We start from the raw sequence: 27,315 nt of genomic DNA, 5'->3' as shown, positions 1-27,315 counted from the left end.
CACCTGTCGTTTACGAAGCATGTGACAAATTGTCACTTATACTCCCTCTCTGACCTCTAGGTCGCCAGACTGCTGATTATTACGCACACCTGTCACCATCGTCACATGCTTAATGACACTCACCTGGACTCCATCACCTCCTTGATTACCTGTCCTATTTATGTCACTCCCTTTGGTTCCTTCCCCAGACATTATTGTTTCATGTCGGTGCGCTGTTCGTGTTTCTTGTTTTGTTTGTATATTAAATGTATTCACTCCCTGAACTTGCATCCCGACTCTCAGCGTACATCATTACACAAATAAAATGATATTTTATTTGATAATAGCCCAGAGGTGACCTGTTCTGTCCCTGACTGGGACTAAAGTAGGCAACCCTACTTCCTGAATAGAGAGAGAGAACTGAGACAGAAAGCATGCAGGGCATTCTATGTTATTACAATTTTGCTAAAACTAATTGAATGTGTCATTGAACTGATTGCACTTGGCAGTGAGGTGTAGGGTTTCACCCAATGGGACAAACACCCCATGACAGAGTTCTGTAAGATTGCATGGAGGGCAGAATTTGGCCAATATCCACTAATAATAAAAACTAAAAAAAGAGCAATTCAGTTTTGGAAACATCTCAAATACCCCCTCGCATATCATTACCAAGCCCTGCAATGCCAAGAGCTGAGCAAAGAAAATAGTCCCCTCATCCAGCTGGTCCTGGGGCTGAGTTCACAAATCTGTTCTACTAACACACTGAAGCCTCAGGACCAGAACATCCAATCAATCAGAATAAACAAAGTTACAACAGTCAAAACAAAACCACATGACCTATTGAGAAACACAATCACAAAGCAAAATGCAGTGCTATCTGCCCTAAATCGACAGTACACCATGGAAAACTATTTGACTTATTGACTATTTGAGAGAGATCCAACCAACAGGATATAACACCGAGGTGAGTGCACAAGGCCATGTGTGAAGGACCAGAGGAAGACACAGAGCGGGGCTGATAGTGTGATTGAAACCAGGATTGACTCTTGGCAGGTCACATGTTCTCATACTAAACGAGACACACACACACACACATTACCACCCTCCTCCCCTCTCCTGGCTCTGTCCCAGTGCTAACCTCAGGCTCTGCTCCTCCAGATAGCACAGTCTCTCTCAGCTAAACCAATAAAAGCTCTCTGTTCACTATCACTTCAGCCAATCAGGGCTGTGTTCACTGTAAAGTGGCCATGTCAGTCTCTGCCCACTGCAGAGTAGCACCTTGGGGCTAAGTGTTGGACTAGGTGACAGTGAAGAAGAGCAGTGTGTGAATACTGATGTTAAACAATAGAGTAGATAGGGACTGTGTTGTACAGAGCAGTGTGTGAATACTGATGTTAATAAACAATAGAGCGGATACGGACTGTGTTGTACAGAGCAGTGTGTGAATACTGATGTTAAACAATAGAGCAGATAGGGACTGTGTTGTACAGAGTGGTGTGTGAATACTGATGTTAAACAATAGAGCGGATAGGGACTGTGTTGTACAGAGCGGTGTGTGAATACTGATGTTAAACAATAGAGTGGATAGGGACTGTGTTGTCCAGAGCGGTGTGTGAATACTGATGTTAAACAATAGAGCGGATACGGACTGTGTTGTACAGAGCGGTGTGTGAATACTGATGTTAAACTATAGAGCGGATACGGACTGTGTTGTACATAGCGGTGTGTGAATACTGATGTTAAACAATAGAGCGGATACGGACTGTGTTGTACATAGCGGTGTGTGAATACTGATGTTAAACAATAGAGCGGATACGGACTGTGTTGTACAGAGCGGTGTGTGAATACTGATGTTAAACTATAGAGCGGATACGGACTGTGTTGTACAGAGCGGTGTGTGAATACTGATGTTAAACTATAGAGCGGATAGGGACTGTGTTGTACAGAGCAGTGTGTGAATACTGATGTTAAACTATAGAGTGGATAGGGACTGTGTTGTACAGAGCGGTGTTGTGGCACACAGACAGGAACATATTGTACATTCACACAGAGACCAAATCTTCCACTAACACACAACCCTACAATTTGGGTTTTGTTTTAACCTCTGTAAATCTTTAAAGATATGAACATACTTGTTCATGTTTTAAAACCCTTGAATTCTAAGCCCTCTTTGCCGTTATCTCACCGTGTCAGGTTTCAGTCCTCCGTTTCTCTGTGTGTGATTGAACTGTGTGGTTATCGCTGTAGTGAACCACGTGAACCACAACTTCTCATCATCCCCTCTCCTCCCTCTCTGTCTCTCTCTCCCTCCCTCTTTTCTCTCTCTCCAGTAAACCATGGGATGTTTCCTAAGCAGGAGGACTCGTATGCGTTCGAGGAGGACAGCAGCAGTGACAGTATGTCTCCAGAGCAAATCCACAGTAGCAGTCTGTCTCCAGAGCAACCCCACAGTGACAGTCTGTCTCCAGAGCAACCCCACAGTGACGAGTCCCAGGGGTCCGCATGCCCCTCTTCTGAAGCCATGGGCAGCACCCCCTCCTCCTCCTCATCACCAGCCCTCACTGGACCTAGACAGGTAATACTCCTCCTCATCATCACATCCCTCACTAGACCTAGACAGGTAATACTCCTCCTCCTCATCACCAGCCCTCACTGGACCTAGACAGGTAATACTCCTCCTCATCATCACATCCCTCACTAGACCTAGACAGGTAATACTCCTCCTCCTCATCACCAGCCCTCACTAGACCTAGACAGGTAATACTCCTCCTCCTCATCACCAGCCCTCACTAGACCTAGACAGGTAATACTCCTCCTCATCATCACATCCCTCACTAGACCTAGACAGGTAATACTCCTCCTCCTCATCACCAGCCCTCACTAGACCTAGACAGGTAATACTCCTCCACCTCATCACCAGCCCTCACTGGACCGAGACATGTCATTTGAATTTGTATTTATTATGGATCCCCATTATTTTTTTACATTTTTTTATATTGTGTTATTGACTGTACGTTTGTTTATCCCATGTGTAACTCTGTGTTGTTGTTTGTGTCGAACTGCTTTGCTTTATCTTGGCCAGGTCACAGTTGTAAATGAGAACTTGTTCTCAACTGGCCTACCTGGATAAATAACGGTGAAATAAATAATAAAAGTTCCTGTCAAGGCAGCAGCTACTCTTCCTGGGGTCCAGCAAAATTAAAGCAGTTTATACAATTTAAAAACATTACAACACATTCACAACAGATTTCACAATACACTGTGTGCCTTCAGGCCACTACTCCACGACCACATATCTACACAAAATCCATGTGTACGTGTGTATGTTATCGTATGTGTGTATGCATGTGTCTGTTTGTGTTGATTCACAGTTACGTAAGGTGTATTTTTATCTGTATTATAAATCTAGTTTCACTGCTGCATCAGTTACTTGTTGTGGAATAGAGTTCCATGTAGTCAATACTCCTCCTCCTCACCAGCCCTAGACAGGTAATCCTCCTCCTCACCAGCCCTAGACAGGTAATCCTCCTCCTCACCAGCCCTAGACAGGTAATCCTCCTCCTCACCAGCCCTAGACAGGTAATCCTCCTCCTCCTCATCACCAGCCCTAGACAGGTAATCATCCTCATCACCAGCCCTAGACAGGTAATCCTCCTCCTCCTCATCACCAGCCATAGACAGGTAATCCTCCTCCTCCTCCTCCTCACCAGCCCTAGACAGGTAATCCTCCTCCTCACCAGCCCTAGACAGGTAATCCTCCTCATCACCAACCCTAGACAGGTAATACTCCTCCTCATCACCAGCCCTAGACAGGTAATACTCCTCCTCCTCATCACCAGCCCTAGACAGGTAATACTCCTCTTCATCACCAGCCCTAGACAGGTAATATTCCTCCTCCTCCTCACCAGCCCTAGACAGGTAATCCTCCTCCTCCTCCTCACCAGCCCTAGACAGGTAATCCTCCTCCTCACCAGCCCTAGACAGGTAATCCTCCTCATCACCAACCCTAGACAGGTAATCCTCCTCCTCCTCCTCCTCCTCCTCACCAGCCCAAGACAGGTAATACTCCTCCTCCTCACCAGCCCTAGACAGGTAATACTCCTCCTCCTCACCAGCCCTAGACAGGTATTACTCCTCATCACCAGCCCTTGACAGGTATTACTCCTCCTCCTCATCACCAGCCCTAGACAGGCAATACTCCTCCTCACCAGCCCTAGACAGGTAATACTCCTCCTCACCAGCCCTAGACAGGTAATACTCCTCATCACCAGCCCTAGACAGGCAATACTCCTCCTCACCAGCCCTAGACAGGTAATACTCCTCATCACCAGCCCTAGACAGGTAATCCTCCTCCTCCTCCTCACCAGCCCAAGACAGGTAATACTCCTCCTCACCAGCCCTAGACAGGTAATACTCCTCCTCCTCACCAGCCCTAGACAGGTAATACTCCTCCTCCTCACCAGCCCTAGACAGGTATTACTCCTCATCACCAGCCCTAGACAGGTATTACTCCTCCTCATCACCAGGACTAGACAGGTAATCCTCCTCCTCATCACCAGCACTAGACAGGTAATCCTCCTCCTCCTCACCAGCCCTAGACAGGTAATACTCCTCCTCCTCATCACCAGCCCTAGACAGGTAATACTCCTCCTTCTCCTTATCACCAGCCCAAGACAGGAAATATTCTTCCTCCTCCTCATCACCAGCCCTAGACAGGTAATACTCCTCCTCCTCACGAGCCCTAGACAGGTAATACTCCTCCTCATCACCAGCCCTAGACAGGTAATACTCCTCTTCATCACCAGCCCTAGACAGGTAATTTTCCTCCTCCTCCTCACCAGCCCTAGACAGGTAATCCTCCTCCTCCTCCTCACCAGCCCTAGACAGGTAATCCTCCTCCTCACCAGCCCTAGACAGGTAATCCTCCTCATCACCAACCCTAGACAGGTAATCCTCCTCCTCCTCCTCCTCCTCACCAGCCCAAGACAGGTAATACTCCTCCTCCTCACCAGCCCTAGACAGGTAATACTCCTCCTCCTCACCAGCCCTAGACAGGTATTACTCCTCATCACCAGCCCTTGACAGGTATTACTCCTCCTCCTCATCACCAGCCCTAGACAGGCAATACTCCTCCTCACCAGCCCTAGGCAGGTAATACTCCTCCTCACCAGCCCTAGACAGGTAATACTCCTCATCACCAGCCCTAGACAGGCAATACTCCTCCTCACCAGCACTAGACAGGTAATACTCCTCATCACCAGCCCTAGACAGGTAATCCTCCTCCTCCTCCTCACCAGCCCAAGACAGGTAATACTCCTCCTCACCAGCCCTAGACAGGTAATACTCCTCCTCCTCACCAGCCCTAGACAGGTAATACTCCTCATCACCAGCCCTAGACAGGCAATACTCCTCCTCACCAGCCCTAGACAGGTAATACTCCTCATCACCAGCCCTAGACAGGTAATCCTCCTCCTCCTCCTCACCAGCCCAAGACAGGTAATACTCCTCCTCACCAGCCCTAGACAGGTAATACTCCTCCTCCTCACCAGCCCTAGACAGGTAATACTCCTCCTCCTCACCAGCCCTAGACAGGTATTACTCCTCATCACCAGCCCTAGACAGGTATTACTCCTCCTCCTCATCACCAGGACTAGACAGGTAATCCTCCTCCTCATCACCAGCACTAGACAGGTAATCCTCCTCCTCCTCACCAGCCCTAGACAGGTAATACTCCTCCTCCTCATCACCAGCCCTAGACAGGTAATACTCCTCCTTCTCCTTATCACCAGCCCAAGACAGGAAATATTCTTCCTCCTCCTCATCACCAGCCCTAGACAGGTAATACTCCTCCTCCTCACGAGCCCTAGACAGGTAATACTCCTCCTCATCACCAGCCCTAGACAGGTAATACTCCTCTTCATCACCAGCCCTAGACAGGTAATTTTCCTCCTCCTCCTCACCAGCCCTAGACAGGTAATCCTCCTCCTCCTCCTCACCAGCCCTAGACAGGTAATACTCCTCCTCACCAGCCCTAGACAGGTAATCCTCCTCATCACCAACCCTAGACAGGTAATCCTCCTCCTCCTCCTCCTCCTCACCAGCCCAAGACAGGTAATACTCCTCCTCCTCACCAGCCCTAGACAGGTAATACTCCTCCTCCTCACCAGCCCTAGACAGGTATTACTCCTCATCACCAGCCCTTGACAGGTATTACTCCTCCTCCTCATCACCAGCCCTAGACAGGCAATACTCCTCCTCACCAGCCCTAGACAGGTAATACTCCTCCTCACCAGCCCTAGACAGGTAATACTCCTCATCACCAGCCCTAGACAGGCAATACTCCTCCTCACCAGCCCTAGACAGGTAATACTCCTCATCACCAGCCCTAGACAGGTAATCCTCCTCCTCCTCCTCACCAGCCCAAGACAGGTAATACTCCTCCTCACCAGCCCTAGACAGGTAATACTCCTCCTCCTCACCAGCCCTAGACAGGTAATACTCCTCCTCCTCACCAGCCCTAGACAGGTATTACTCCTCATCACCAGCCCTAGACAGGTATTACTCCTCCTCCTCATCACCAGGACTAGACAGGTAATCCTCCTCCTCATCACCAGCACTAGACAGGTAATCCTCCTCCTCCTCACCAGCCCTAGACAGGTAATACTCCTCCTCCTCATCACCAGCCCTAGACAGGTAATACTCCTCCTTCTCCTTATCACCAGCCCAAGACAGGAAATATTCTTCCTCCTCCTCATCACCAGCCCTAGACAGGTAATACTCCTCCTCCTCACGAGCCCTAGACATGTAATACTCCTACTCATCACCAGCCCTAGACAGGTAATACTCCTCCTCATCACCAGCCCTAGACAGGTAATACTCCTCCTCATCAACAGCCCTAGACAGGTAATACTCCTCCTCCTCTCCAGCCCTAGACAGGTAATACTCCTCCTCCTCTCCAGCCCTAGACAGGTAATACACCTCCTCCTCACCAGCCCTGGAGAGGTAATACTCCTCCTCCTCCTCACCAGCCCTAGAAAGGTAATCCTCCTCCTCCTCCTCACCAGCTCTAGAAAGGTAATCCTCCTCCTCCTCCTCACCAGCCCTAGACAGGTAATCCTCCTCCTCCTCACCAGCCCCAGAAAGGTAATCCTCCTCCTCCTCCCCACCAGCCCTAGACAGGTAATACTCCTCCTTCTCCTCACCAGCCCTAAAAAGGTAATCCTCCTCCTCCTCATCACCAGGCCTAGACAGGTAATCCTCCTCCTCCTCCTCACCAGCCCTAGAAAGGTAATCCTCCTCCTCCTCCTCACCAGCCCTAGACAGGTAATACTCCTCCTCCTCCTCACCAGCTCTAGAAAGGTAATCCTCCTCCTCCTCCTCACCAGCCCTAGACAGGTAATCCTCCTCCTCCTCCTCACCAGCCCTAGACAGGTAATACTCCTCCTCCTCCTCAACAGCCCCAGAAAGGTAATCCTCCTCCTCCTCCTCCTCACCAGCCCTAGACAGGTAATCCTCCTCCTCCACCTCCTCACCAGCCCTAGACAGGTAATACTCCTCCTCCTCCTCACCAGCCCTAGAAAGGTAATCCTCCTCCGCCTCCTCCTCACCAGCCCTAGACAGGTAATCCTCCTCCTCCTCCTCCTCACCAGCCCTAGAAAGGTAATCCTCCTCCTCCTCCTCACCAGCCCCAGAAAGGTAATCCTCCTCCTCCTCCTCACCAGCCCTAGACAGGTAATACTCCTCCTTCTCCTCACCAGCCCTAAAAAGGTAATCCTCCTCCTCCTCATCACCAGGCCTAGACAGGTAATCCTCCTCCTCACCAGCCCTAGAAAGGTAATCCTCCTCCTCCTCCTCACCATCCCTGACATGTAATACTCCTCCTCCTCCTCACCAGCTCTAGACAGGTAATACTCCTCCTCCTCATCACCAGCCCTAGACAGGTAATACTCCTCCTCCTCACCATCCCTGTAATGTAATACTCCTCCTCCTCCTCACCAGCTCTAGACAGGTAATATTCCTCCTCCTCATCACCAGCTCTAGACAGGTAATACTCCTCCTCCTCATCACCAGCTCTAGACAGGTAATACTCCTCCTCATCATCAGCCCTAGACAGGGAATACTCCTCCTCCTCCTCATCACCAGCCCTAGACAGGTAATACTCCTCCTCCTCATCACCAGCCCTAGACAGGTAATACTCCTTCTCCTCCTCACCAGCTCTAGACAGGTAATACTCCTCCTCATCATCAGCACTAGACAGGGAATACTCCTCCTCATCACCAGCCCAAGAAAGGAAATATTCTTCCTCCTCCTCATCACCAGCCCTAGACAGGTAATACTCCTCCTCCTCACCAGCCATGACAGGTAATACTCCTCCTGATCACCAGACCTAGACAGGTTATCCCCCTCCTCCTCCTCACCAGCCCTAGAAAGGTAATCCTCCTCCGCCTCCTCCTCACCAGCCCTAGACAGGTAATCCTCCTCCTCCTCCTCCTCACCAGCCCTAGAAAGGTAATCCTCCTCCTCCTCCTCACCAGCCCCAGAAAGGTAATCCTCCTCCTCCTCCTCACCAGCCCTAGACAGGTAATACTCCTCCTTCTCCTCACCAGCCCTAAAAAGGTAATCCTCCTCCTCCTCATCACCAGGCCTAGACAGGTAATCCTCCTCCTCCTCCTCACCAGCCCTAGAAAGGTAATCCTCCTCCTCCTCCTCACCATCCCTGACATGTAATACTCCTCCTCCTCCTCACCAGCTCTAGACAGGTAATACTCCTCCTCCTCATCACCAGCCCTAGACAGGTAATACTCCTCCTCCTCACCATCCCTGTAATGTAATACTCCTCCTCCTCCTCACCAGCTCTAGACAGGTAATATTCCTCCTCCTCATCACCAGCTCTAGACAGGTAATACTCCTCCTCCTCATCACCAGCTCTAGACAGGTAATACTCCTCCTCATCATCAGCCCTAGACAGGGAATACTCCTCCTCCTCCTCATCACCAGCCCTAGACAGGTAATACTCCTCCTCCTCATCACCAGCCCTAGACAGGTAATACTCCTTCTCCTCCTCACCAGCTCTAGACAGGTAATACTCCTCCTCATCATCAGCACTAGACAGGGAATACTCCTCCTCCTCCTCATCACCAGCCCAAGACAGGAAATATTCTTCCTCCTCCTCATCACCAGCCCTAGACAGGTAATACTCCTCCTCCTCACCAGCCATGACAGGTAATACTCCTCCTGATCACCAGACCTAGACAGGTTATCCCCCTCCTCCTCATCACCAGCCCTAGACAGGTAATACATCGCCTCCTCACCATCCCTAGACAGGTTATCCCCCTCCTCCTCATCACCAGCCCTAGACAGGTAATACTCCTCCTCATCACCAGCCCTAGACAGGTTATCCCCCTCCTCCTCATAACCAACCCTAGACAGGTAATACTCCTCCTCACCATCCCTGACAGGTAATACTCCTCCTCCTCACCATCCCTGACAGGTAATACTCCTCCTCCTCACCATCCCTGACAGGTAATACTACTCCTCCTCACCAGCCCTGACAGGTAATACAACTCTTCCTCACAATCCCTGACAGGTAATACTCCTCCTCCTCACCAGCCCTTGACAGGTAATACTCCTCCTCCTCACCAGCTCTAGACAGGTAATACTCCTTCTCCTCCTCACCAGCTCTAGACAGGTAATACTCCTCCTCATCATCAGCCCTAGACAGGCAATACTCCTCCTCCTCCTCATCATCAGCCCTAGACAGGTAATACTCCTCCTCATCTCCAGCCCAAGACAGGAAATATTCTTCCTCCTCCTCATCACCAGCCCGAGACAGGTAATACTCCTCCTCATCACCAGCCCTAGACAGGTAATACTCCTCATCCTCCTCATCACCAACCCTAGACAGGTAATACTCCTCCTCACCATCCCTGACAGGTAATACTCCTGCTCCTCACCATCCCTGACAGGTAATACTCCTCCTCATCACCAGCCCTGACAGGTAATACTCCTCCTCCTCACCAGCCCTGACAGGTAATACTCCTCCTCCTCACCAGCCGTAGACAGGTAATACTCCTCCTCCTCCTCCTCATCACCAACCCTAGACAGGTAAAACTCCTCCTCTTCCTCACCATCCCTAGACAGGTAATACTCCTCCTCATCACCAGCCCTAGACAGGTAATACTCCTCCTGCCCACCAGCCCTAGACAGGTAATACTCCTCCTCCTCCTCACCAGCTCTAGACAGATAATCATCCTCCTCCTCACCAGCCCTAGAAAGGTAATCCTCCTCCTCCTCCTCCTCACCAGCTCTAGACAGGTACCCTCCTCATCTTCCTCACCAGCCCTAGAGAGCTAATACTCATCCTCCTCACCAGCCCTAGACAGGTAATCTTTCTCCTGCTCCTCACCAGCCCTAGACAGGTAATACTCCTCTTCCTTTTTCACCAGCCCTAGACAGGTAATACTCCTCCTCCTCCTCCTCACCAGCCCTAGACAGGGAATCCTATTCTTCCTCCTCATTACCAGCCCTTGACAAGTAATCCTTCTCCTCACCACCACCAGCCCTAGACAGGTAATACTCCTCCTCATCACCAGCCCTAGACAGGTAATACTCCTCCACCTCATCACCAGCCCTCACTGGACCGAGACATGTCATTTGAATTTGTATTTATTATGGATCCCCATTATTTTTTTACATTTTTTTATATTGTGTTATTGACTGTACGTTTGTTTATCCCATGTGTAACTCTGTGTTGTTGTTTGTGTCGAACTGCTTTGCTTTATCTTGGCCAGGTCACAGTTGTAAATGAGAACTTGTTCTCAACTGGCCTACCTGGATAAATAACGGTGAAATAAATAATAAAAGTTCCTGTCAAGGCAGCAGCTACTCTTCCTGGGGTCCAGCAAAATTAAAGCAGTTTATACAATTTAAAAACATTACAACACATTCACAACAGATTTCACAATACACTGTGTGCCTTCAGGCCACTACTCCACGACCACATATCTACACAAAATCCATGTGTACGTGTGTATGTTATCGTATGTGTGTATGCATGTGTCTGTTTGTGTTGATTCACAGTTACGTAAGGTGTATTTTTATCTGTATTATAAATCTAGTTTCACTGCTGCATCAGTTACTTGTTGTGGAATAGAGTTCCATGTAGTCAATACTCCTCCTCCTCACCAGCCCTAGACAGGTAATCCTCCTCCTCACCAGCCCTAGACAGGTAATCCTCCTCCTCACCAGCCCTAGACAGGTAATCCTCCTCCTCACCAGCCCTAGACAGGTAATCCTCCTCCTCCTCATCACCAGCCCTAGACAGGTAATCATCCTCATCACCAGCCCTAGACAGGTAATCCTCCTCCTCCTCATCACCAGCCATAGACAGGTAATCCTCCTCCTCCTCCTCCTCACCAGCCCTAGACAGGTAATCCTCCTCCTCACCAGCCCTAGACAGGTAATCCTCCTCATCACCAACCCTAGACAGGTAATACTCCTCCTCATCACCAGCCCTAGACAGGTAATACTCCTCCTCCTCATCACCAGCCCTAGACAGGTAATACTCCTCTTCATCACCAGCCCTAGACAGGTAATATTCCTCCTCCTCACCAGCCCTAGACAGGTAATCCTCCTCCTCCTCCTCACCAGCCCTAGACAGGTAATCCTCCTCCTCACCAGCCCTAGACAGGTAATCCTCCTCATCACCAACCCTAGACAGGTAATCCTCCTCCTCCTCCTCCTCCTCCTCCTCACCAGCCCAAGACAGGTAATACTCCTCCTCCTCACCAGCCCTAGACAGGTAATACTCCTCCTCCTCACCAGCCCTAGACAGGTATTACTCCTCATCACCAGCCCTTGACAGGTATTACTCCTCCTCCTCATCACCAGCCCTAGACAGGCAATACTCCTCCTCACCAGCCCTAGACAGGTAATACTCCTCCTCACCAGCCCTAGACAGGTAATACTCCTCATCACCAGCCCTAGACAGGCAATACTCCTCCTCACCAGCCCTAGACAGGTAATACTCCTCATCACCAGCCCTAGACAGGTAATCCTCCTCCTCCTCCTCACCAGCCCAAGACAGGTAATACTCCTCCTCACCAGCCCTAGACAGGTAATACTCCTCCTCCTCACCAGCCCTAGACAGGTAATACTCCTCCTCCTCACCAGCCCTAGACAGGTATTACTCCTCATCACCAGCCCTAGACAGGTATTACTCCTCCTCATCACCAGGACTAGACAGGTAATCCTCCTCCTCATCACCAGCACTAGACAGGTAATCCTCCTCCTCCTCACCAGCCCTAGACAGGTAATACTCCTCCTCCTCATCACCAGCCCTAGACAGGTAATACTCCTCCTTCTCCTTATCACCAGCCCAAGACAGGAAATATTCTTCCTCCTCCTCATCACCAGCCCTAGACAGGTAATACTCCTCCTCCTCACGAGCCCTAGACAGGTAATACTCCTCCTCATCACCAGCCCTAGACAGGTAATACTCCTCTTCATCACCAGCCCTAGACAGGTAATTTTCCTCCTCCTCCTCACCAGCCCTAGACAGGTAATCCTCCTCCTCCTCCTCACCAGCCCTAGACAGGTAATCCTCCTCCTCACCAGCCCTAGACAGGTAATCCTCCTCATCACCAACCCTAGACAGGTAATCCTCCTCCTCCTCCTCCTCCTCACCAGCCCAAGACAGGTAATACTCCTCCTCCTCACCAGCCCTAGACAGGTAATACTCCTCCTCCTCACCAGCCCTAGACAGGTATTACTCCTCATCACCAGCCCTTGACAGGTATTACTCCTCCTCCTCATCACCAGCCCTAGACAGGCAATACTCCTCCTCACCAGCCCTAGACAGGTAATACTCCTCCTCACCAGCCCTAGACAGGTAATACTCCTCATCACCAGCCCTAGACAGGCAATACTCCTCCTCACCAGCCCTAGACAGGTAATACTCCTCATCACCAGCCCTAGACAGGTAATCCTCCTCCTCCTCCTCACCAGCCCAAGACAGGTAATACTCCTCCTCACCAGCCCTAGACAGGTAATACTCCTCCTCCTCACCAGCCCTAGACAGGTAATACTCCTCCTCCTCACCAGCCCTAGACAGGTATTACTCCTCATCACCAGCCCTAGACAGGTATTACTCCTCCTCATCACCAGGACTAGACAGGTAATCCTCCTCCTCATCACCAGCACTAGACAGGTAATCCTCCTCCTCCTCACCAGCCCTAGACAGGTAATACTCCTCCTCCTCATCACCAGCCCTAGACAGGTAATACTCCTCCTTCTCCTTATCACCAGCCCAAGACAGGAAATATTCTTCCTCCTCCTCATCACCAGCCCTAGACAGGTAATACTCCTCCTCCTCACGAGCCCTAGACAGGTAATACTCCTCCTCATCACCAGCCCTAGACAGGTAATACTCCTCTTCATCACCAGCCCTAGACAGGTAATTTTCCTCCTCCTCCTCACCAGCCCTAGACAGGTAATCCTCCTCCTCCTCCTCACCAGCCCTAGACAGGTAATCCTCCTCCTCACCAGCCCTAGACAGGTAATCCTCCTCATCACCAACCCTAGACAGGTAATCCTCCTCCTCCTCCTCCTCCTCACCAGCCCAAGACAGGTAATACTCCTCCTCCTCACCAGCCCTAGACAGGTAATACTCCTCCTCCTCACCAGCCCTAGACAGGTATTACTCCTCATCACCAGCCCTTGACAGGTATTACTCCTCCTCCTCATCACCAGCCCTAGACAGGCAATACTCCTCCTCACCAGCCCTAGGCAGGTAATACTCCTCCTCACCAGCCCTAGACAGGTAATACTCCTCATCACCAGCCCTAGACAGGCAATACTCCTCCTCACCAGCCCTAGACAGGTAATACTCCTCATCACCAGCCCTAGACAGGTAATCCTCCTCCTCCTCCTCACCAGCCCAAGACAGGTAATACTCCTCCTCACCAGCCCTAGACAGGTAATACTCCTCCTCCTCACCAGCCCTAGACAGGTAATACTCCTCATCACCAGCCCTAGACAGGCAATACTCCTCCTCACCAGCCCTAGACAGGTAATACTCCTCATCACCAGCCCTAGACAGGTAATCCTCCTCCTCCTCCTCACCAGCCCAAGACAGGTAATACTCCTCCTCACCAGCCCTAGACAGGTAATACTCCTCCTCCTCACCAGCCCTAGACAGGTAATACTCCTCCTCCTCACCAGCCCTAGACAGGTATTACTCCTCTTCACCAGCCCTAGACAGGTATTACTCCTCCTCCTCATCACCAGGACTAGACAGGTAATCCTCCTCCTCATCACCAGCACTAGACAGGTAATCCTCCTCCTCCTCACCAGCCCTAGACAGGTAATACTCATCCTCCTCATCACCAGCCCTAGACAGGTAATACTCCTCCTTCTCCTTATCACCAGCCCAAGACAGGAAATATTCTTCCTCCTCCTCATCACCAGCCCTAGACAGGTAATACTCCTCCTCCTCACGAGCCCTAGACAGGTAATACTCCTCCTCATCACCAGCCCTAGACAGGTAATACTCCTCTTCATCCCCAGCCCTAGACAGGTAATTTTCCTCCTCCTCCTCACCAGCCCTAGACAGGTAATCCTCCTCCTCCTCCTCACCAGCCCTAGACAGGTAATCCTCCTCCTCACCAGCCCTAGACAGGTAATCCTCCTCATCACCAACCCTAGACAGGTAATCCTCCTCCTCCTCCTCCTCCTCACCAGCCCAAGACAGGTAATACTCCTCCTCCTCACCAGCCCTAGACAGGTAATACTCCTCCTCCTCACCAGCCCTAGACAGGTATTACTCCTCATCACCAGCCCTTGACAGGTATTACTCCTCCTCCTCATCACCAGCCCTAGACAGGCAATACTCCTCCTCACCAGCCCTAGACAGGTAATACTCCTCCTCACCAGCCCTAGACAGGTAATACTCCTCATCACCAGCCCTAGACAGGCAATACTCCTCCTCACCAGCCCTAGACAGGTAATACTCCTCATCACCAGCCCTAGACAGGTAATCCTCCTCCTCCTCCTCACCAGCCCAAGACAGGTAATACTCCTCCTCACCAGCCCTAGACAGGTAATACTCCTCCTCCTCACCAGCCCTAGACAGGTAATACTCCTCCTCCTCACCAGCCCTAGACAGGTATTACTCCTCATCACCAGCCCTAGACAGGTATTACTCCTCCTCCTCATCACCAGGACTAGACAGGTAATCCTCCTCCTCATCACCAGCACTAGACAGGTAATCCTCCTCCTCCTCACCAGCCCTAGACAGGTAATACTCCTCCTCCTCATCACCAGCCCTAGACAGGTAATACTCCTCCTTCTCCTTATCACCAGCCCAAGACAGGAAATATTCTTCCTCCTCCTCATCACCAGCCCTAGACAGGTAATACTCCTCCTCCTCACGAGCCCTAGACATGTAATACTCCTACTCATCACCAGCCCTAGACAGGTAATACTCCTCCTCCTCACCAGCCCTAGAAAGGTAATCCTCCTCCTCCTCCTCACCAGCTCTAGAAAGGTAATCCTCCTCCTCCTCCTCACCAGCCCTAGACAGGTAATCCTCCTCCTCCTCACCAGCCCCAGAAAGGTAATCCTCCTCCTCCTCCCCACCAGCCCTAGACAGGTAATACTCCTCCTTCTCCTCACCAGCCCTAAAAAGGTAATCCTCCTCCTCCTCATCACCAGGCCTAGACAGGTAATCCTCCTCCTCCTCCTCACCAGCCCTAGAAAGGTAATCCTCCTCCTCCTCCTCACCAGCCCTAGACAGGTAATACTCCTCCTCCTCCTCACCAGCTCTAGAAAGGTAATCCTCCTCCTCCTCCTCACCAGCCCTAGACAGGTAATCCTCCTCCTCCTCCTCACCAGCCCTAGACAGGTAATACTCCTCCTCCTCCTCACCAGCCCTAGAAAGGTAATCCTCCTCCGCCTCCTCCTCCTCACCAGCCCTAGACAGGTAATCCTCCTCCTCCTCCTCCTCACCAGCCCTAGAAAGGTAATCCTCCTCCTCCTCCTCACCAGCCCCAGAAAGGTAATCCTCCTCCTCCTCCTCACCAGCCCTAGACAGGTAATACTCCTCCTTCTCCTCACCAGCCCTAAAAAGGTAATCCTCCTCCTCCTCATCACCAGGCCTAGACAGGTAATCCTCCTCCTCCTCCTCACCAGCCCTAGAAAGGTAATCCTCCTCCTCCTCCTCACCATCCCTGTAATGTAATACTCCTCCTCCTCCTCACCAGCTCTAGACAGGTAATATTCCTCCTCCTCATCACCAGCTCTAGACAGGTAATACTCCTCCTCCTCATCACCAGCTCTAGACAGGTAATACTCCTCCTCATCATCAGCCCTAGACAGGGAATACTCCTCCTCCTCCTCATCACCAGCCCTAGACAGGTAATACTCCTCCTCCTCATCACCAGCCCTAGACAGGTAATACTCCTTCTCCTCCTCACCAGCTCTAGACAGGTAATACTCCTCCTCATCATCAGCACTAGACAGGGAATACTCCTCCTCCTCCTCATCACCAGCCCAAGACAGGAAATATTCTTCCTCCTCCTCATCACCAGCCCTAGACAGGTAATACTCCTCCTCCTCACCAGCCATGACAGGTAATACTCCTCCTGATCACCAGCCCTAGACAGGTAATACTCCTTCTCCTCCTCACCAGCTCTAGACAGGTAATACTCCTCCTCATCATCAGCACTAGACAGGGAATACTCCCCCTCCTCCTCCTCACCAGCCCTAGAAAGGTAATCCTCCTCCGCCTCCTCCTCACCAGCCCTAGACAGGTAATCCTCCTCCTCCTCCTCCTCACCAGCCCTAGAAAGGTAATCCTCCTCCTCCTCCTCACCAGCCCCAGAAAGGTAATCCTCCTCCTCCTCCTCACCAGCCCTAGACAGGTAATACTCCTCCTTCTCCTCACCAGCCCTAAAAAGGTAATCCTCCTCCTCCTCATCACCAGGCCTAGACAGGTAAGCCTCCTCCTCCTCCTCACCAGCCCTAGAAAGGTAATCCTCCTCCTCCTCCTCACCATCCCTGACATGTAATACTCCTCCTCCTCCTCACCAGCTCTAGACAGGTAATACTCCTCCTCCTCATCACCAGCCCTAGACAGGTAATACTCCTCCTCCTCACCATCCCTGTAATGTAATACTCCTCCTCCTCCTCACCAGCTCTAGACAGGTAATATTCCTCCTCCTCATCACCAGCTCTAGACAGGTAATACTCCTCCTCCTCATCACCAGCTCTAGACAGGTAATACTCCTCCTCATCATCAGCCCTAGACAGGGAATACTCCTCCTCCTCCTCATCACCAGCCCTAGACAGGTAATACTCCTCCTCCTCATCACCAGCCCTAGACAGGTAATACTCCTTCTCCTCCTCACCAGCTCTAGACAGGTAATACTCCTCCTCATCATCAGCACTAGACAGGGAATACTCCTCCTCCTCCTCATCACCAGCCCAAGACAGGAAATATTCTTCCTCCTCCTCATCACCAGCCCTAGACAGGTAATACTCCTCCTCCTCACCAGCCATGACAGGTAATACTCCTCCTGATCACCAGACCTAGACAGGTTATCCCCCTCCTCCTCATCACCAGCCCTAGACAGGTAATACATCTCCTCCTCACCATCCCTAGACAGGTTATCCCCCTCCTCCTCATCACCAGCCCTAGACAGGTAATACTCCTCCTCATCACCAGCCCTAGACAGGTTATCCCCCTCCTCCTCATAACCAACCCTAGACAGGTAATACTCCTCCTCACCATCCCTGACAGGTAATACTCCTCCTCATCACCAACCCTAGACAGGTAATACTCCTCCTCACCATCCCTGACAGGTAATACTCCTCCTCCTCCTCACCATCCCTGACAGGTAATACTACTCCTCCTCACCAGCCCTGACAGGTAATACAACTCTTCCTCACAATCCCTGACAGGTAATACTCCTCCTCACCATCCCTGACAGGTAATACTCCTCCTCATCATCAGCCCTAGACAGGCAATACTCCTCCTCCTCCTCATCATCAGCCCTAGACAAGTAATACTCCTCCTCATCTCCAGCCCAAGACAGGAAATATTCTTCCTCCTCCTCATCACCAGCCCGAGACAGGTAATACTCCTCCTCATCACCAGCCCTAGACAGGTAATACTCCTCATCCTCCTCATCACCAACCCTAGACAGGTAATACTCCTCCTCACCATCCCTGACAGGTAATACTCCTGCTCCTCACCATCCCTGACAGGTAATACTCCTCCTCATCACCAGCCCTGACAGGTAATACTCCTCCTCCTCACCAGCCCTGACAGGTAATACTCCTCCTCCTCACCAGCCCTAGACAGGTAATACTCCTCCTCCTCCTCATCACCAACCCTAGACAGGTAAAACTCCTCCTCTTCCTCACCAGCCCTAGACAGGTAATACTCCTCCTCATCACCAGCCCTAGACAGGTAATACTCCTCCTGCCCACCAGCCCTAGACAGGTAATACTCCTCCTCCTCCTCACCAGCTCTAGACAGATAATCATCCTCCTCCTCACCAGCCCTAGAAAGGTAATCCTCCTCCTCCTCCTCCTCACCAGCTCTAGACAGGTACCCTCCTCATCTTCCTCACCAGCCCTAGAGAGCTAATACTCATCCTCCTCACCAGCCCTAGACAGGTAATCTTTCTCCTGCTCCTCACCAGCCCTAGACAGGTAATACTCCTCTTCCTTTTTCACCAGCCCTAGACAGGTAATACTCCTCTTCCTTTTTCACCAGCCCTAGACAGGGAATCCTATTCTTCCTCCTTATTACCAGCCCTTGACAAGTAATCCTTCTCCTCACCACCACCAGCCCTAGACAGGTAATACTCCTCCTCATCACCAGCCCTAGACAGGTAATACTCCTCCTCATCACCAGGCCTAGACAGGTAATCCTCCTCCTCATCACCAGCCCTAGACAGGTAATACTCCTCCTCCTCATCACCAGCTCTAGACAGGTAATACTCCTCCTCCTCACCAGCCCTAGAGAGGTAATACTCCTCCTCCTCCTCACCAGCCCTAGACAGGTAATACTCCTCCTCCTCCTCACCAGCCCTAGAAAGGTAATCCTTCTCCTCCTCCTCACCAGCTCTAGAAAGGTAATCCTCCTCCTCCTCCTCACCATCCCTGACATGTAATACTCCTCCTCCTCCTCACCAGCTCTAGAGAGGTAATACTCCTCCTCCTCATCACCAGCCCTAGACAGGTAATACTCCTCCTCCTCACCATCCCTGTAATGTAATACTCCTCCTCCTCCTCACCAGCTCTAGACAGGTAATATTCCTCCTCCTCATCACCAGCTCTAGACAGGTAATACTCCTCCTCCTCATCACCAGCTCTAGACAGGTAATACTCCTCCTCATCATCAGCCCTAGACAGGGAATACTCCTCCTCCTCCTCATCACCAGCCCTAGACAGGTAATACTCCTCCTCCTCATCACCAGCCCTAGACAGGTAATACTCCTCCTCCTCATCACCAGCTCTAGACAGGTAATACTCCTCCTCATCATCAGCCCTAGACAGGGAATACTCCTCCTCCTCCTCATCACCAGCCCTAGACAGGTAATACTCCTCCTCCTCATCACCAGCCCTAGACAGGTAATACTCCTTCTCCTCCTCACCAGCTCTAGACAGGTAATACTCCTCCTCATCATCAGCACTAGACAGGGAATACTCCTCCTCCTCCTCATCACCAGCCCAAGACAGGAAATATTCTTCCTCCTCCTCATCACCAGCCCTAGACAGGTAATACTCCTCCTCCTCACCAGCCATGACAGGTAATACTCCTCCTGATCAACAGACCTAGACAGGTTATCCCCCTCCTCCTCATCACCAGCCCTAGACAGGTAATACATCTCCTCCTCACCATCCCTAGACAGGTTATCCCCCTCCTCCTCATCACCAGCCCTAGAAAGGTAATCCTCCTCCTCCTCCTCACCAGCCCTAGACAGGTAATACTCCTCCTCCTCCTCACCAGCCCTAGAAAGGTAATCCTTCTCCTCCTCCTCACCAGCTCTAGAAAGGTAATCCTCCTCCTCCTCCTCACCAGCCCTAGACAGGGAATACTCCTCCTCCTCCTCATCACCAGCCCTAGACAGGTAATACTCCTCCTCCTCATCACCAGCCCTAGACAGGTAATACTCCTTCTCCTCCTCACCAGCTCTAGACAGGTAATACTCCTCCTCATCATCAGCACTAGACAGGGAATACTCCTCCTCATCACCAGCCCAAGACAGGAAATATTCTTCCTCCTCCTCATCACCAGCCCTAGACAGGTAATACTCCACCTCCTCACCAGCCATGACAGGTAATACTCCTCCTGATCACCAGACCTAGACAGGTTATCCCCCTCTTCCTCATCACCAGCCCTAGACAGGTAATACATCTCCTCCTCACCATCCCTAGACAGGTTATCCCCCTCCTCCTCATCACCAGCCCTAGACATGTAATACTCCTCCTCATCACCAGCCCTAGACAGGTTATCCCCCTCCTCCTCATCACCAACCCTAGACAGGTAATACTCCTCCTCACCATCCCTGACAGGTAATACTCCTCCTCATCACCAACCCTAGACAGGTAATACTCCTCCTCACCATCCCTGACAGGTAATACTCCTCCTCATCACCAACCCTAGACAGGTAATACTCCTCCTCACCATCCCTGACAGGTAATACTACTCCTCCTCACCAGCCCTGACAGGTAATACAACTCTTCCTCACAATCCCTGACAGGTAATACTCCTCTTCCTCACCAGCCCTAGACAGGCAATACTCCTCCTCCTCCTCATCACCAGCCCTAGACAGGTAATACTCCTTCTCCTCCTCACCAGCTCTAGACAGGTAATACTCCTCCTCATCATCAGCACTAGACAGGGAATACTCCTCCTCCTCATCACCAGCCCAAGACAGGAAATATTCTTCCTCCTCCTCATCACCAGCCCTAGACAGGTAATACTCCTCCTCCTCACCAGCCATGACAGGTAATACTCCTCCTGATCACCAGACCTAGACAGGTTATCCCCCTCCTCCTCATCACCAGACCTAGACAGGTAATACATCTCCTCCTCACCATCCCTAGACAGGTTATCCCCCTCCTCCTCATCACCAACCCTAGACAGGTAATACTCCTCCTCACCATCCCTGACAGGTAATACTCCTCCTCATCACCAACCCTAGACAGGTAATACTCCTCCTCACCATCCCTGACAGGTAATACTACTCCTCCTCACCAGCCCTGACAGGTAATACAACTCTTCCTCACAATCCCTGACAGGTAATACTCCTCCTCCTCACCAGCCCTAGACAGGTAATACTCCTCCTCCTCACCAGCTCTAGACAGGTAATACTCCTTCTCCTCCTCACCAGCTCTAGACAGGTAATACTCCTCCTCATCATCAGCCCTAGACAGGCAATACTCCTCCTCCTCCTCATCATCAGCCCTAGACAGGTAATACTCCTCCTCATCTCCAGCCCAAGACAGGAAATATTCTTCCTCCTCCTCATCACCAGCCCGAGACAGGTAATACTCCTCCTCATCACCAGCCCTAGACAGGTTATCCCCCTCCTCCTCATCACCAGCCCTAGACAGGTAATACTCCTCCTCCTCCTCATCACCAACCCTAGACAGGTAATACTCCTCCTCACCATCCCTGACAGGTAATACTCCTCCTCATCACCAGCCCTAGACAGGTTATCCCCCTCCTCCTCATCACCAGCCCTAGACAGGTAATACTCCTCCTCCTCCTCATCACCAACCCTAGACAGGTAATACTCCTCCTCACCATCCCTGACAGGTAATACTCCTCCTCCTCACCAGCCATGACAGGTAATACTCCTCCTGATCACCAGACCTAGACAGGTTATCCCCCTCCTCCTCATCACCAGACCTAGACAGGTAATACATCTCCTCCTCACCATCCCTAGACAGGTTATCCCCCTCCTCCTCATCACCAACCCTAGACAGGTAATACTCCTCCTCACCATCCCTGACAGGTAATACTCCTCCTCATCACCAACCCTAGACAGGTAATACTCCTCCTCACCATCCCTGACAGGTAATACTACTCCTCCTCACCAGCCCTGACAGGTAATACAACTCTTCCTCACAATCCCTGACAGGTAATACTCCTCCTCCTCACCAGCCCTAGACAGGTAATACTCCTCCTCCTCACCAGCTCTAGACAGGTAATACTCCTTCTCCTCCTCACCAGCTCTAGACAGGTAATACTCCTCCTCATCATCAGCCCTAGACAGGCAATACTCCTCCTCCTCCTCATCATCAGCCCTAGACAGGTAATACTCCTCCTCATCTCCAGCCCAAGACAGGAAATATTCTTCCTCCTCCTCATCACCAGCCCGAGACAGGTAATACTCCTCCTCATCACCAGCCCTAGACAGGTTATCCCCCTCCTCCTCATCACCAGCCCTAGACAGGTAATACTCCTCCTCCTCCTCATCACCAACCCTAGACAGGTAATACTCCTCCTCACCATCCCTGACAGGTAATACTCCTCCTCATCACCAGCCCTGACAGGTAATACTCCTCCTCCTCACCAGCCCTGACAGGTAATACTCCTCCTCCTCACCAGCCCTAGACAGGTAATACTCCTCCTCCTCCTCATCACCAACCCTAGACAGGTAAAACTCCTCCTCTTCCTCACCAGCCCTAGACAGGTAATACTCCTCCTCATCACCAGCCCTAGACAGGTAATACTCCTCCTGCCCACCAGCCCTAGACAGGTAATACTCCTCCTCCTCCTCACCAGCTCTAGACAGATAATCATCCTCCTCCTCACCAGCCCTAGAAAGGTAATCCTCCTCCTCCTCCTCCTCACCAGCTCTAGACAGGTACCCTCCTCATCTTCCTCACCAGCCCTAGAGAGCTAATACTCATCCTCCTCACCAGCCCTAGACAGGTAATCTTTCTCCTGCTCCTCACCAGCCCTAGACAGGTAATACTCCTCTTCCTTTTTCACCAGCCCTAGACAGGGAATCCTATTCTTCCTCCTCTTTACCAGCCCTTGACAAGTAATCCTTCTCCTCACCACCACCAGCCCTAGACAGGTAATACTCCTCCTCATCACCAGCCCTAGACAGGTAATACTCCTCCTCATCACCAGGCCTAGACAGGTAATCCTCCTCCTCATCACCAGCCCTAGACAGGTAATACTCCTCCTCCTCCTCACCAGCCCTAGACAGGTAATACTCCTCCTCCTCACCAGCCCTAGAGAGGTAATACTCCTCCTCCTCCTCACCAGCCCTAGACAGGTAATACTCCTCCTCCTCCTCACCAGCCCTAGAAAGGTAATCCTCCTCCTCCTCCTCACCAGCTCTAGAAAGGTAATCCTCCTCCTCCTCCTCACCAGCCCTAGACAGGGAATACTCCTCCTCCTCCTCATCACCAACCCTAGACAGGTAATAATATTTCTCCTCCTCACCAGCTCTAGACAGGTAATACTCCTCCTCATCATCAGCCCTAGACAGGCAATACTCCTCCTCCTCCTCATCACCAGCCCTAGACAGGTAATACTCCTCCTCATCTCCAGCCCAAGACAGGAAATATTCTTCCTCCTCCTCATCACCAGCCCTAGACAGGTAATACTCCTCCTCCTCACCAGCCATGACAGGTAATACTGCTCCTGATCACCAGACCTAGACAGGTTATCCCCCTCCTCATCACCAGCCCTAGACAGGTAATACATCTCCTCCTCACCATCCCTAGACAGGTTATCCCCCTCCTCCTCATCACCAGCCCTAGACAGGTAATACTCCTCCTCATCACCAGCCCTAGACAGGTTATCCCCCTCCTCCTCATAACCAACCCTAGACAGGTAATACTCCTCCTCATCACCATCCCTAGACAGGTTATCCCCCTCCTCCTCATCACCAGCCCTAGACAGGTAATACTCCTACTCATCACCAGCCCTAGACAGGTTATCCCCCTCCTCCTCATCACCAACCCTAGACAGGTAATACTCCTCCTCACCATCCCTGACAGGTAATACTCCTCCTCATCACCAACCCTAGACAGGTAATACTCCTCCTCACCATCCCTGACAGGTAATACTCCTCCTCCTCACCATCCCTGACAGGTAATACTCCTCCTCCTCACCAGCCCTGACAGGTAATACAACTCTTCCTCACCATCCCTGACAGGTAATACTCTTCCTCCTCACCAGCTCTAGACAGGTAATACTCCTTCTCCTCCTCACCAGCTCTAGACAGGTAATACTCCTCCTCATCATCAGCCCTAGACAGGCAATACTCCTCCTCCTCCTCATCATCAGCCCTAGACAGGTAATACTCCTCCTCATCTCCAGCCCAAGACAGGAAATATTCTTCCTCCTCCTCATCACCAGCCCTAGACAGGTAATACTCCTCCTCATCTCCAGCCCAAGACAGGAAATATTCTTCCTCCTCCTCATCACCAGCCCTAGACAGGTTATCCCCCTCCTCCTCATCACCAGCCCTAGACAGGTAATACTCCTCCTCCTCCTCATCACCAACCCTAGACAGGTAATACTCCTCCTCACCATCCCTGACAGGTAATACTCCTCCTCCACAACATCCCTGACAGGTAGTACTCCTCCTCCTCACCAGCCCTAGACAGGTAATACTCCTCCTCCTCACCATCCCTGACAGGTAATACTCCTCCTCCTCACCAGCCCTAGACAGGTAATACTCCTCCTCCTCACCATCCCTGACAGGTAATCCTCCTCCTCCTCACCATCCCTGACAGTTAATACTCCTCCTCCTCACCAGCCCTGACAGGTAATACTCCTCTTCATCACCAGCCCTAGACAGGTAATACTCCTCCTCCTCATCACCAGCCCTAGACAGGTAATACTCCTCCTCATCACCAGCCCAAGACAGGAAATATTCTTCCTCCTCCTCATCACCAGCTCTAGACAGGTAATACTCCTCCTCATCACCAGCCCAAGACAGGAAATATTCTTCCTCCTCCTCATCACCAGCCCTGACAGGTAATACTCCTCCTCCTCACCAGCCCTAGACAGGTTATACATCTCCTCCTCATCACCAGCCCTAGACAGGTTATCCTCCTCCTCATCATCAGCACTAGACAGGGAATACTCCTCCTCCTCCTCACCAGCTCTAGACAGGTAATACTCCTCCTCATCATCAGCACTAGACAGGGAATACTCCTCCTCCTCTTCATCACCAGCCCAAGACAGGAAAAATTCTTCCTCCTCCTCATCACCAGCCCTAGACAGGTAATACTCCTCCTCCTCACCAGCCATGACAGGTAATACTCCTCCTGGTCACCAGACCTAGACAGGTTATCCCCCTCCTCCTCATCACCAGCCCTAGACAGGTAATACTCCTCCTCATCACCAGCCCTAGACAGGTTATCCCCCTCCTCCTCATCACCAACCCTAGACAGGTAATACTCCTCCTCACCATCCCTGACAGGTAATACTCCTCCTCATCACCAACCCTAGACAGGTAATACTCCTCCTCACCATCCCTGACAGGTAATACTCCTCCTCCTCACCATCCCTGACAGGTAATACTACTCCTCCTCACCAGCCCTGACAGGTAATACAACTCTTCCTCACAATCCCTGACAGGTAATACTCCTCCTCCTCACCAGCCCTAGACAGGTAATACTCCTCCTCCTCACCAGCTCTAGACAGGTAATACTCCTTCTCCTCCTCACCAGCTCTAGACAGGTAATACTCCTCCTCATCATCAGCCCTAGACAGGCAATACTCCTCCTCCTCCTCATCATCAGCCCTAGACAGGTAATACTCCTCCTCATCTCCAGCCCAAGACAGGAAATATTCTTCCTCCTCCTCATCACCAGCCCGAGACAGGTAATACTCCTCCTCATCACCAGCCCTAGACAGGTTATCCCCCTCCTCCTCAACACCAGCCCTAGACAGGTAATACTCCTCCTCCTCCTCATCACCAACCCTAGACAGGTAATACTCCTCCTCACCATCCCTGACAGGTAATACTCCTCCTCCTCACCATCCCTGACAGGTAATACTCCTCCTCATCACCAGCCCTGACAGGTAATACTCCTCCTCCTCACCAGCCCTGACAGGTAATACTCCTCCTCCTCACCAGCCCTAGACAGGTAATACTCCTCCTCCTCCTCATCACCAACCCTAGACAGGTAAAACTCCTCCTCTTCCTCAACAGCCCTAGACAGGTAATACTCCTCCTCATCACCAGCCCTAGACAGGTAATACTCCTCCTGCCCACCAGCCCTAGACAGGTAATACTCCTCCTCCTCCTCACCAGCTCTAGACAGATAATCATCCTCCTCCTCACCAGCCCTAGAAAGGTAATCCTCCTCCTCCTCCTCCTCACCAGCTCTAGACAGGTACCCTCCTCATCTTCCTCACCAGCCCTAGAGAGCTAATACTCATCCTCCTCACCAGCCCTAGACAGGTAATCTTTCTCCTGCTCCTCACCAGCCCTAGACAGGTAATACTCCTCCTCCTTTTTCACCAGCCCTAGACAGGTAATACTCCTCCTCCTCCTCCTCACCAGCCCTAGACAGGGAATCCTATTCTTCCTCCTCATTACCAGCCCTTGACAAGTAATCCTTCTCCTCACCACCACCAGCCCTAGACAGGTAATACTCCTCCTCATCACCAGCCCTAGACAGGTAATACTCCTCCTCATCACCAGGCCTAGACAGGTAATCCTCCTCCTCATCACCAGCCCTAGACAGGTAATACTCCTCCTCATCCTCACCAGCCCTAGACAGGTAATACTCCTCCTCCTCACCAGCCCTAGAGAGGTAATACTCCTCCTCCTCCTCAAAAGCCCTAGAAAGGTATTATTCCTCCTCCTCCTCACCAGCCCTAGAAAGGTAATCCTCCTCCTCCTCCTCACCAGCCCTAGAAAGGTAATCCTCCTCCTCCTCCTCCTCACCAGCTCTAGAAAGGTAATCCTCCTCCTCCTCCTCACCAGCCCTAGACAGGGAATACTCCTCCTCCTCCTCATCACCAGCACTAGACAGGTAATAATATTTCTCCTCCTCACCAGCTCTAGACAGGTAATACTCCTCCTCATCATCAGCCCTAGACAGGCAATACTCCTCCTCCTCCTCATCACCAGCCCTAGACAGGTAATACTCCTCCTCATCTCCAGCCCAAGACAGGAAATATTCTTCCTCCTCCTCATCACCAGCCCTAGACAGGTAATACTCCTCCTCATCACCAGCCCTTGACAGGTTATCCCCCTCCTCCTCATCGCCAGCCCTAGACAGGTAATACTCCTCCTCCTCCTCATCACCAACCCTAGACAGGTTATACTCCTCCTC

At 51.4% G+C, this 27,315-nt stretch overlaps 1 protein-coding gene across 4 annotated transcripts in view; it reads left to right on the top strand.

The window, feature by feature from the left end:
- LOC106578852 (myocardin) overlaps positions 1–27,315 on the top strand; it is an 86,578-nt gene that overhangs the window by 34,446 nt on the left and 24,817 nt on the right. For all 4 annotated transcript variants that reach the window (XM_082965748.1, XM_082965747.1, XM_082965746.1 and 1 more), the window contains exon 3: positions 2,310–2,554. In XM_082965748.1, the coding sequence (XP_082821874.1) occupies positions 2,310–2,554 (245 nt within the window). The remainder of the gene's footprint in view (positions 1–2,309; positions 2,555–27,315) is intronic.

Source organism: Salmo salar, chromosome 19, assembly GCF_965601325.2.
Source record: "Salmo salar chromosome 19, fSalSal1, whole genome shotgun sequence".
NCBI lineage: Eukaryota > Metazoa > Chordata > Actinopteri > Salmoniformes > Salmonidae > Salmo > Salmo salar.
Note: the sequence above shows the minus strand (reverse complement) of the source record. Positions and strands in the feature narration are given on the sequence as shown.